The sequence below is a fragment of the Linepithema humile genome, chromosome 4, assembly GCF_040581485.1.
Source record: "Linepithema humile isolate Giens D197 chromosome 4, Lhum_UNIL_v1.0, whole genome shotgun sequence".
NCBI lineage: Eukaryota > Metazoa > Arthropoda > Insecta > Hymenoptera > Formicidae > Linepithema > Linepithema humile.
This window is the reverse complement of record NC_090131.1, coordinates 5,923,952-5,937,119: the sequence shown is the minus strand read 5'-3', so window position 1 is coordinate 5,937,119 and position 13,168 is coordinate 5,923,952. Positions and strand designations below refer to the sequence as shown.

At 40.0% G+C, this 13,168-nt stretch overlaps 1 protein-coding gene across 5 annotated transcripts in view; it reads left to right on the top strand.

Moving 5' to 3' along the window:
- The window catches only part of CARPA (Carbonic anhydrase-related protein A), a 136,511-nt gene that overhangs the window by 105,853 nt on the left and 17,490 nt on the right, over positions 1-13,168 (top strand). For all 5 annotated transcript variants that reach the window (XR_001100730.2, XM_012366521.2, XM_012366522.2 and 2 more), the window contains one exon: positions 9,266-9,361. Coding sequence is in view for 4 of the 5 variants with exons in the window: in XM_012366521.2 (XP_012221944.1) it covers positions 9,266-9,361 (96 nt within the window). In the remaining variant the exon portion in view is untranslated. The remainder of the gene's footprint in view (positions 1-9,265; positions 9,362-13,168) is intronic.

The following is a 13,168-nucleotide window of genomic DNA, read 5'->3' as shown; positions in this document are numbered from 1 at the left end:
CGTAGCAGGGAGAGAGAGAGATCGACGCGTCTATGGACGAGGAGGGGAGGGGGGGGGACGCGAAGGGGATACGGGGTGGTTAGCGGCCCGGGCGGCGTCGGTGGGAGAGGGCTCGGTTTGAAAGCCCGAGCCTGGGAGGACAAGGGGATTCCAAGAGCCACGACACTCGAGCGAGTCTGACCCATTACCGGCGTGTTTGAGGGACGACGAGCCGCTTTGATGCCGAAAGCCTACTCGAGGAGCAGCTGATGGAGTGCCTCGAGTGCGCCTCCTCGAATGGGGTCCGTCTATCCTCCCGCGCGCGTCCCTCCCCTTCAGGAAAACGGATGTCCATGGGAGTATGTCTGCCTACCCGGCAGACAGGCCCCTCTGTCGAGACCGGTCGCGAATTTATGGCCGCTGCGCCCGGCCAAATTGGGCAAACCACACGCGCTGCGTACCATTGTCCGTCATCGATCACGTAAGAAACGTCGATGGCGATTTTGCTCAATTGTGTTTGAGATCGGATTGCGAGAGAAGATTTTACTTGGAAACGGCGCGCGAAGAATAGATCGATGGATGTGGAAAATAGCTGCTAAATATATAGAATGTATTTTCGCGCGATGTAGACGTATTTCAAGCTGCCTTTATCCCGATTTCGGAACGTAAATTATTTTGGAAACAATGAAAGTCTTGTAAATTATAATTACTGGTTTTTACGAAGCTAAAATTGTACAATGTTCCGCTAGATGAAGCAATAATTTACTAATACTGATTTTTACGAAATTGCAATTATTTCTACGTAAATAGAAAAATAATACATATTTTACATTCTATAAATATTTTATCTTTTAAACGAATGTTTAGAGAAAAAATTTGTCGCATCAATTTAAAATCAGTTTTGAAAAATTAATTACTGAATGAGCATGACAGAAATGTTTAATTGTAATTTTTGCAACAAATTTTTCTCTCGGTTTTCGAAGTATAATATTTCATTATTTTTTGTAACTTGGATTTCAACGTAAACTTCGAAGATTTAATCGATCGATTCCGACGTCAAAATCGAAACAGAACGGTGGCAGTGCAAATGCAACGTAGGATGCGGAGGGTCCTTATAGGAGCGGCACTCTGACAGCTGGTATACCCACTAATGGTCAAACAACGTGGCACGGGATTCGAGTGCTATGATTATGCCACCGGAGCGTACACAAATTGACAGGCATAATTGGTTTAATTTCTGCATGGCGTCCAGCGTGTGGAACGCGGACGTTGGGAATTGTTTGGAAGGATGCTAATACCTTAAAGCTAGCCGCTGCTATTGGCGCACTTCATCGCGCGCGAATGGTTCGCGTAAGGACAACAATAAAATTACATTCAGCATTATCTCACTGCCTCTAACATTAATATATTATTTTTTAATATTATCATAGATGCTAATACCTTTAAACCGAAGCATTATGCGAAATTGCGTGAATACTGTTCACGCTAAATTAAAGCTGCGAGTAAAGCAACAGATAATTATCTTTTGTATGTTTACATATAATATTGCCGCGTTTATACATTCCGCGGTAACAATAGATTTGCGAATTGTCCCTCAATCTGTTAATTTTCCAGTTTCGTCATTAAGTTTACAGCGGAACTCTTTTTACGGCAATGTCCCCACGGAGTTGCGAGCGCGCGCTGAACGTATGGAATAAAGGGAAATCCGAAATGGTAGCGCGTATATTCGCTTAATTATTCTGTGCAGAGCTTTAACCAGTCGAGAGGCCCTAGCGCGCGTTTCCGTAATTGTAGTGGTCGTTTATAGTTGAACGACCCTCGTCGCGTCGCGATTGTGTGTTGTCACGAGCCCCTCTTACTTCCGGTTTGTGTTAAAAGGTCACCGGGGCTCGAGGGTGTCCATGGCTCTTTTTTTTCCGCTCTCGTAAAACTCCAGTGTCGCTCTCGGCGGTCGGACGGCCGCACTCCGCGCCTATTTGAACGTCATTAAAATTTCACAGCGGTCAGTGTTACCGTATTAACACACAGGCTCTCCATAACTCTGACAAATAAAATAATAATTATCGATCCGACTTAATTGGATCGCGGAATGATGTAATGTGTCACGAGCGCTCGCACGCGCAGTTTCGGTATCTTATTAATTAATTTTGTTCACGCTACATTGTTGGGCGCAGAACTGATGCGATGCCTGTCATATTTTCGCGCGAGAACCGCGCTCGCATACGTCATCCGCTTTTATTTAATAAAATTCCGGCCGCGCGGCACGCGATAATTGATTTAATTGAAACGAAAGCCGCCGATAAGTGGCAATGACTGCCAGTCATTGTCATAAGTGCTATACATTCGCGCAACCGATATTAACGACGGGAAATTGGAATATCGAAGGAACGCTCCTGCGCACGTCCTCGTTGGTGCGTACGTTGGCGCGCGAAGGCACGAGAATCAAAAGCTCTGGACAAACACAGATAGACGATAATCCGGCGCCGCAAGGAAGGCTTTTTACACGCCGTTCCGCGGGGTTAACTTTATCAACGACGCTAAAACGTAATTAGCAATAATTTGAAAGTATAATCCCCGGCATTCAATTAACGCCAACGCGGCATAACGCGCCCGTACGGGACGACGTAACGCTCGGACGGTAATGGAGTACTTGGCGGTTTTTCCAGCGAAATGACGCAAGACGCATCTACATATGAATAGTAGGAACTCTCAGACGGCCCGTGTGTACCTTATATATACGCATCTACATATTAATGCGCGCGTATCTCGCTGTATATTGTCACGTCGTTGTACCTGTATAGACGTTCGTGTCTGCGCTGCAAGCACACACTCGCGGGTTAATATAGAGCCGTCGGGTGGAAGGGTCGGGTTGGTGAGAGGAGGAGGATGCGCGGCATTACAGCTGTATATCTATCATAGTAGAATAGCGCATTGTGCCAGAAATCGTGATGGCATGCCCATAGGCCGCAAGAACGCCATAAGCGCACCCTCTAATACGTGAATTATCCTTGATGCACGTCCTCGCGAATCTGAGAAAAAAGACATAAGTAATGGCGCAGCGTGAGGGTTGCACCGGTGGCAGTAATTTTGTGCCGAATGATAGAAACGGGTCATTAAGCGCGTTCCTGCTTAAAGAAGCCGATGAAAATAACAATTTCACTAACTCTATTTTATTAACTCTTGAAACCTGCACATGCTTGCAGACGGGTTTTCCAAGAGAAAAAAGTAATGGAGTGGAAAAACCTTGTTTTAAGGTTAATTTTTTTTTCAATAAATAATATTTCTATTGGAATTTTTCAACAAAAATGTAAAAATAATATCTTTGAAATGAGAAGCTTGTGAGGACATTGATATTCAAATGCTTAAAAATATGTTTTTAGTTTTCTGACCTAAAATAATAAAATATCAGATTAAAACAGAATATACGAGAGAGAATGTGTCAGAAACGGACGGGATCGAAAATTGAAGATTGATAGAAATTAAGTGCCGGCGAGCGGACAATGTGCACAAAACATGAATTTTCATTGACGCTTTAATTCACCTATCAAGTTGTGGCTATTTTACCCATGATGCGTGATGTCCCGTCCATTTTGCGGCGATCCGTTTATCTTCGGCGTTTAAACATTAATGAGAAATTGAATTTCCCAAACATATAAGCTGACAAACACGCGACGTTGAATTTTAGTGAGGCGTTAAACGTTCGAGCGTTCGCACCGTTGTTCGCTTTAATATCGTTCTGCGGTCCTCAATTCGCAATATTTCACTCTTTAATTATAACAATTGACGTTCTCGTCTTATTAACTCTATCACAGCACAGATTTTAATCTACCCGTTTTATTGGCCACGGTTTATTTGCCTACAGCTAATTGTTTATTATGCACAGCCTGCTGTGCATACTGCAGGATTAAGTTGTAACCCAATAACTTAAATCTTGTGTAATTATAATTTAGAGCGCCGGATCGAACATTTGTTGAACAGGAATTATACTGACAACACGTTAAAATTTGTTATCGAATTACGGAGAACTCCGTCCTATATATACGTTGAATCGAGTTGCTTTAATCTTTTGGATATAACACGCGCGTCGAATTCAATTTTTAATATCAAATAACGTCTGAGCTTTCGCATTTTCACGCTTAAATTGAACGCAGGAGGGGAAAAAAGGAGCGATTTCATACTTGATAAAGATATTTTACACTTTTTGGCGAGCACTTTGTATAAACGACCTTGCATATCCCGAGGTGCCGATTTTTCAGTTTAGTACACCCACCCATGCGATTGCACTCACTGATTTCACACCTGATGCATCCAGCGAATGAACCGCGCGTATCGAATATTCATATCGACCGTGACTCGTCGCAGGGCGTTATCACCTGCTTTCCAAAGTGGAGCCGCGGCGCAGGAAGAATACATACGATGTTATGAATATAAGAGCGTATCACTTGATTAGGAGAAATAGTTTTATCTTCCATCCCTATGATTTTATTTTGCGGACTATCGGGAGAATCTTTTTGGCATACGAATGTGCAATAAAAAAGTAGTAACACTTAATGAAAGTTTGTATATTTAGCGTTTTCATGGAGTGCTATTTGCGCGAGTGGAAGGCAATGTAAATTGTTTGTAATCAGATTCAAACAAAGTTTGCACGCCAGACAGTTTCGTGCAACCAGTCGGACAGCTTGTATTGTAACTGCAAGATAGCCTCGCAGGTCCAGGCCAATAGGTTAACTAGTGTTGTCATATTAGTTACTATTACTGTTCAGTATTATCGCTGCGCAAGTGGATAATAATGCAAAGTACTTACAATACCAGACAATCCAGAAATATCGTATTTATTACCAAATTCTTAATGGAGAGCTTTAGCTTGAAAATATATAGATGAATTATACTTAATTTTGGCCGCGCTTAATAAAACTGGCGCCCGAAATGACGCTACTTTCATCATTCCGGAATAGCTTCTGCTCGACAATTAGCTTCAGACGCGCGTAAAAATAATTTTCACCCGCGACTGTCGCCGGAACCGCTTAAAGAGAAGATAATGCGTTTACCGAATGCGCGACTGTGCTTGTGAGCACGTCGCTGTCTTTGCGGGGGTGGTGATTATGCTCTAGTGGCGGGCAAAGTGGCGGGTAAAGCGCCAAGGAGGTGGTCGTGAAAGAGGCATCGGGCCAGGATGAGAGGCAGAGTGCAGAAGATACGATGAGATCGGATGGTACACATGGAGTGAAGGTGCTTAGAGGCAAAGAGGGCCAGCTCGGCACTTCGCGGGTTACCCGCGGTGAATTCCGAATTTCTAGGACGTAGCAAATTTCAGAAAGCTCGACTATATACCGCCTTAGCGTGGTCGTCAAGTGGGATTTTGCTCGCCCGTGACAACGAATTTTGGGATCATCGCGTAGCTAAAAGCCGCAGAGTTTTATCCAAACTCTAGAGATAACGAAGAAAAAAAAGTCAGCGGTCGTTTTTGAATAATTTTTATTTTTTTTTGCAAATCAGAAGAAAAACATTAGCAAAAGTTTCTGCTTTCGATTCATTGTACGAATTATTCTCACAAAACACTCTACATCGTATAAAAATTATACATTATAGATGACGCTTTTTTATAAACAATTTGAAATAATATTATATGTTATAGTTCTGTTGTCATGATTTTTAGCTTATATTACGTTACGACGAGATCACATTTTATATTATAGATTTCACATAAATTGTTTCATTTGTTGAATGGAGGGAAAGGAGCTTAAAACGAGAGAAAGAGAAGATATTTCTGCTATGATCTGCTTTATAATACTCAAGGAATAAGCTACGTTTGCGAATCTGTTTTGCGAATCAGCGTTATAACGAGTACGCTGAAAGCTGATTTGTCGTCAGAGTGCTTCTTAATAATGTATTTCTATCCTCAGTCATATTGACTGACTGCATAAGGTATCTCGAAAGAAAATAACGAAAGAAAATTTTAATTATTTAAATTACGTATAATTATACTGAAAGTATTCAAGCAACTAATGGCTTTAACGAAATCAAGTAAATAAGATATATAAATGCCATATACGATCATAAATTTATTATTTGATGCTTTTTGCAAAAACAAATATTTATGCTGTATTTTTTTTTAATTTGCTTAACAGAATATCTTTAAACAGCAACCGAAAATCTATTAAAACATGTGTTATGTGACAACACCACATAACGATGATAGTAAAAGTTACGATAGGTAAATGCACATATTCTTGATTTTCCTCAAAGCCGGTTGTAAATAGTTTTGAAATATATTCATGCATTAAATTTCATGAAGTTTGAATGAATGCTTCTTGAACTCTCCACAGACATTGTTGTTTTCGTACCTAACTTCCACCTCTGTTTACCCGCGATAAATATTGAGACTTCCAGTTTGCATGTAAAAACCGTCAATCAAACGTCTAAATAAGTCGCTTTGCTGATTCACATAATTTCTTCTTTCTTTTAAACTTGTCGGAAAGTTGCGTCGGACAAACTTTACTCGCAGTTTTATTACTATGTTTGCCTTTTATCTTAAAAAATTGAAGATTTGAATTCACATAACAAATGTGACAAATTAAAATGCAAATATATTATTTAGGGGTATAAAAATAATGAAAATATACAGCGAATATGTTTCGATGACGATAATAATTAGTTAAAACTTTGCCTTTTGCTCATTTTACGAGTTATTATGTGAAAGAATCGATTCGCGAATATTCAATACAATGCTATTATGAGTCTATGAATATTCACACACTTGCTACTTAAATATCTTATCCGTATTTTAATTACGATTGACATAAAGAGTATAGATATAACATCTGATTTCAATTATACTTTAAATTTTTCAAGTGCATTAACACGTGAACGCACTCTCTTTATTTCTGTCCTATCGATATCGCATCGATAAATTATCCATTGTGCCTCGTCGTGATTAGAATAGAATCGCGTATGATACAAGATTTTTCAACGTTTTACGTGACGGCGGAAGACGCCTTCTTCGATGAACAGAATGCCACCAAGAGAAAAATATTCTGCTAAAAGGCAGAAAAGATGAGGAGACGCCGCATTGAAGGAGAGGCAGTGGGCGGGAGAAAATTTCACGAAAATGAAAAGAAAGAGAGAATCTTTCCTATTTCTAGTGGTATGAGTCGTACTTTGATCAGACGCAGTGGATTTACACTCACCCCCGGCAATCCTCCCGCTCCTCTTCTCTGCATTCCGTGTTCTTTTTTTCCCGTATTTTGCATCACTCCTCTATCCTTCATATTCTCGTCCCCATCCGTCGCGCCGTCTTTGAAGAAGACTCGTCGTGTCGCGGGCATTTCAGATACCCTTAGGCACAACCGGAAGTGCCGTGGCAATGCCATTACCTGCAGAAAGAAACAGATATACGGATGCGGTGAAAAAAGGACGAGACCGAGGAAACAAAAGGGGAAATATAAGAGAGAAAGAAAGAGAAAGAGAGAGAGAACACTGTAAAGAAAAGCGATCGCGGCGAAATCCTTTTCTTCGCGAAGTAGACACGTACATGTCGTCGGTATCTTTTCTGCGCCTTATCCAGCATACAGAACTTATAGCAGGTGACATACGCGGGAAATGAGACACGAAACGAGATGTATGTTCCAAAAACAAGATACATTTCACGAGCGACTTGGTTTCTGTTCCTCTATAAACTGAACATCGCTCTCTAGCGTGCACGCTGGCGATAGATCCGTTTTGCTACTTGGCTGAAGAAAAATGGATTACATCACAGGCTTGCCATGAAATGTTTTTAAACTTATTTGTTTTCTCATCAAGAATCACAGGCTGAGGGAGAAATGTTAATATTTAATCAGGATTATGTTCGTATTTTATATAAGAAGTTCTTTAATATATAAAAAGATGGATATCTGAGATATTGTTTATTGAAGGAAAAAGTTACAGATTTCAAATTACTGCCTTCTAGTGTGCTGTCACGTGATCCTTTAATGATTTTTACACTTTATTTACAGCACTTCTCGCGATTTTTTATGTATACGATGTATATTTGATCTCTGCGTAGGTAACGTTTAATTTACTTAAGCAGCTGAACTTTTACGACAAACGTAATACAATATACTAAACCACGATAAAACATATTGTTATAAAGCAAGCTTTAAAAGCAGATTGAAACGCTGTTTGATAGTATATACATTTAGAATAAAAATAACTCTAATTTTTTTACTAACGTTTTATTATCGGTTTTATTTAAAATTTTGAAAGCTAATAACATCGATGTTTTTAAATTATTTTGATAACGTAAAAATTGTAATAAAAACAGAGGTATATGTTTCAATCATAATATAATATTATTGCAATAATAAAAAAAAAGATCATATTTTTATATACACAAAACATGAAAGTACATTAAGGGCCAAATATCATCAGGCATCGAAGAATGGAGAAAAATTTTATTCTCGCTTATATTCAATATTTCTGCAAAAAGTGCACAGTATGAAAGAATATTTCCGTTTACTAAAAATGAAGATTCTAAAGAAGATAAGAAGGCGGGACAAAAATGTCAAAGGTTGAAGTGCATCTGCGTATAGTATACGCTTGGTGCTTTTGAAGTTATGAGATTTATATACTCACATAAGAATGCGATTTAATAGGTATGTGTTCGATAAATATTTGTGGAATGTTTATTTAGAGGAGGTACAAGAAGAAACCGAGTATCTTGAAAGCATAGATTATATAAATTCATATTATGGAATCTTCCATCGATTTCTTAAACTTTTAATATAATAGCGTATATCAAGTAGAGATACATAATAAAAAATTTTAATTTTACTTTCATCATATTGACGTTATATTTTTAAACGATATAAAGATACATTTTTCAATAATTATAAAAATCAATATCTTTTTATCGAAATTGATACTTGATTTGACACTGCACTGATTACTTTACCTGATTATAATTTGGAAATCTATTATATAGATTTCCAAAAAAATTGTACTTAATATTTAATGCGTCGAGCGCGTTTAATTAGGTGTGATAAAACCGGCAACTGTCGGCGAAGAACGTTGATTGTAGCGAGACGATCTCATGAGGAGAGATAGGATAGAGGTAAGGGGCAACGAGGGAAACAACGTATGAGACGTCGTCGGGCGCGAAATGTTCCGGAATCTAAACTCTAAACTCGAGAATATTTGTTCGTGCGACGAAATTTGTCGGCGGGATCGCGCATTACGGGAGATACGGTTGCGCTCGCGGCACGACTCCGCCGGGAAATAATTTTCCTTGTGTTTTTTTCTGTTGCAGATACAAATCTACGGCTTCAACGCCGAACTGTATCACAATATGAGCGAGGCGCAGCATAAAAGTCAAGGCCTGGTGGCGATCTCGTTAATGGTGCAGGTGAGTGAATTTTTCATCAAACGCTCTCGGCGAAAGTTCCGTCCATTTTTCAAATTGTTTTAATCCGCGAAAGTTTCCGCGCGCAACTTCCGCGTTATAACTTACAGCTATTTAATTTTGCACACCATTAATTAAAACAAAATTAAAACGCGCAAATCTTGGCTCAGTTGTGGAATTAATTCCACACACGGCGACACTGAAAAACGCATCGAAACTCGCTTGCATGAGATCTGCCATGGTAACTCCATCGGTCTAATCAAGTGAACGAACCGTGCAAATTGATAATTATGTCGGCAGTTAATACTCTCGTCGCTTCCTATCCCCCGACTCTTGTCAAGCCATCGTGTTATGGCGAAGCCGTTCCTAACAGGGCGCATATCGTGATACTAACTTTCGACTTTGGACTGCACTTGGCTTCCCCTTACAAATGCATTCGGCGTACCAGAGATTAGAATAGTTAGCGCGTGACAGATGCCAGCTCGCCACGCTAATAGCGCTTGTTTTGCGATGAATAAATGGCGAATATCGATCGCCCGAATTTATTAAATCTCGATGGAAACTTCTGTTGAAACAATAACTAAGGACATTACCGCGGATAAAGTAATTAAACATAATCGAATGAATTTTGCGTAACACAACTCTGCGGTGAGCAGCCTGTTGAAAACCGTGATAAATATTTTTAACGAAAATAAGACGAAGAAATTTGCGTGTAAAATATTAGCGCACCGTCAAACACCTCCGCGCGCGTGCATGTGTGCGTACAACAGGTAAACCGGTAAAGTTCGCTGAACGGGCATTAATTATATCTCGGCGAGAGCGAACGTTACGCGGTATTTTTTTAAACAACAAGCTCCGGTAGAGCCTCAACATTTCCAACCAACAATATCATTATTATGGCATAATTATTTCGGTCGGAGGCTACGAGCAAACACGCGGTAACTTTCCCAAGACGCGCGGGCGCTTAACACAAGAATAAATTCCGAAGTTTTGAGAGGAACCTTCTGGCTCCACATCGGTTAGACCTACGTTGTCTACGACCCTTCTATTCCTTGTCTTTTCTTCTCTTCCTCGTTATTCGTCGGTTCATTCTCCTTCCTTTTTCTCGAGAAAAACGTCGAGTCGTATTTTTGATAGTTAACTCCTAAACATTCTTCATGTTTGCACACGTGCCGATTGGAGAAAAATGCATAAATTAGTAAAAACATCAACGGTCTTTAAAAACTGCACATTTATATTATTTCGATCGATACATTTCAAACACGCGTCATCTTTTTAAATCACAATTCTTTCATGTTATAAATCATGATTATAAATTATAAAGTAAAATGCTCGTAAATTTTTTTATTTGAAATATAGTAATTTGCGTTTGTCTTAGGATTATTTGTTAATTTATATGGCTTACATAAATGAAAGGAATTTGTAATTTAATTTTCAGCCTATGTCACTATATTTTGTTATGTATAAATGGATTTATTATATCATTTTTTTTTTATTTCACAACAGTATCGAATGTACAAAATATATATATATGCGCGCAGAATATCCGCGAAATCGGATTGTGTCGATGCTAGCGATCAAAGCGATGCGATTTTAATATTATACGGAAAATAACGAAACGCGCTTCCCATCCGTATTTTCCTCGTCGATGTAACAAAATTATTATCGTGGAACAATTATTTTACTTCGACGCTCGTGGACAACTGGTCTCATCAGCTTCTCTCCAATCGTCTGCAAACTAAATTTGCGAGCCTCGATGAAAATATTATGTCATACTTCCTCCTCTATCAATTCCTGTAATTTTTTTCCCGATAGAAATCTCTTCCGCTGAATCAAAAATACGGCACGATATTTCCGTACAACAATGTTAATATTTTTCAGAGATTAGAAATAGAGCGCGAGTCTTTCTAATTAATTTAATGTTCGCAAAGAAAAAAAGTTGCGCAAAGGTAAAAATTGTCAAAGAAGCAACGCGCGAGTTTTCAACAGTAGTTTTTTAACTTTTATGAAATTTCATTTTTATAAGTAGAAATTAGATGCAGGATTATGCCTTTATTAAATATATATGCGCGTGTTTTTCGTAACGTGGTAAAAGCCACGGGCGCACTGACGAGTTTTCAGCCGTGTTATTCGAATAGTAATAGAGAAACGCGAGCGAGCTCGTTCTCACATTTTTCGCCGTCGGAAAGCAGAATAATTTTCGCATATCATAATCTGAGACGAAAGAGATTATCGTCACGTAATGCATTCTCACGCCTCCTCCCCTTTCCCCGACACCCCCCGGGAAAAAGACCGGGAGGGCGATATAAAACATGCAATAGCTACTGCCGCCCTGACTGTATTTACCTCTGGAATAACTTTAAAACTTTCAGCGACGACCGGCTGTCTCCTGCGCCACTCGCTCGCATCACCCTCTTTCAGCGTGCGCCCTTTTCCGTTCGTTTTCCGCCCTCTTTAGCAACCCAGCCTTCGAAGCCGCGGCTGCGTGACAGCGAAACGAAGATGATGATATAAGGAAGAAAGGGAGAGAGAGAGAGTCTATATGCGTTGCAGCGACTATGAGACGTAACGACGCACTTTGACTCGGCTTGCAGCCATCGACAAACGACAGCAACTTCTGAATATTTTTAAGGGGATGTTTACGAGCGCTCTAAGGCGACGACGATGGCCGTAAGACGATGAAAGAGATTCGTCGACGCGATAGTACCGAACATAATAGCGCTTTTTCCGCTGGAATTTGCAGCCGCGCGCTAGTACATGCGCTATTGCATTAGCCCTCGTGTTGCTCGCCAATCCGTCTGCTGATTAATACGACAGATAAATGCAATATGTATTATCCAGCTTTGATACGCATGGAAATGAATTCTTCAGTTGCTTTTTACTGGGGCAAATTTTCTAAAGATTATAGCCGAATATATTTCAAAGAATTATGTTTAATGAAAGTAATTTTTCTTCATGCGGTCACACAATTGAGATATAAATAATGTTAGATTAAACGTCATAACGGGAAGTCGCGCTTTGCACATGACGAATGAGAGCGAGTTGAGTGCCATAAATTAAAGCCCGCATAGAATAGGAAACATTTTGGACGACTGCGAAGTAATTTTCGCTGCGGAATCATAAATTTCAATGAGGCCAAAGTAACTCGGACAAATACGTCCGAAAGGTCAGCGTTTTGAATAATCCCAAAGCGGACGCTACGGCATCATCCTGCCTGGAAACCTTTAACAGGTGCTCGATCTCCCGACGAATAGATCGTAAAGGCGTGTCTGAAGGCAACGGGGTTGACGACTGTAATTCAAACGGATTATACCCTGGGGTGTCTGAGGGATGAGATCCAAATGAGTCGGTACCCCGAGATACCGTCGCTGCTTCCAGCAGATCGCGGACCTAAACGAACTCGACTGACATTTTAATGCGAAACGCTGCAAAACTTTCGCGATCAGATAGATTGGCAGCGCCGATGCGGTGCCGCTGATTGATAAAGATTTCACCTTATGCTAATACTTTATTCTGCGAATTTTGTAATTTTAATTATGGCACTCAATATATAATCAGTACGGTGTAATGAGACGGGTTATTACTGTAATTTCTATAATTCGCGCAATTATGCGACAATTGTCGTAATTATACGCGCCACTTAATTCTGGCCTTGCTACGGCCGCGACATATAAATGGCGCGCGCGTTACTGCGGCGAAGGATTTGTGGAACGTTTAGAGGTCAGCGTGGAACTACACGAAGCGAGCGGAATCGAAAGTTTCCCGGAAAAGGATGAGCGAATTGCACGACCTACGACCTAAAACCTGTGA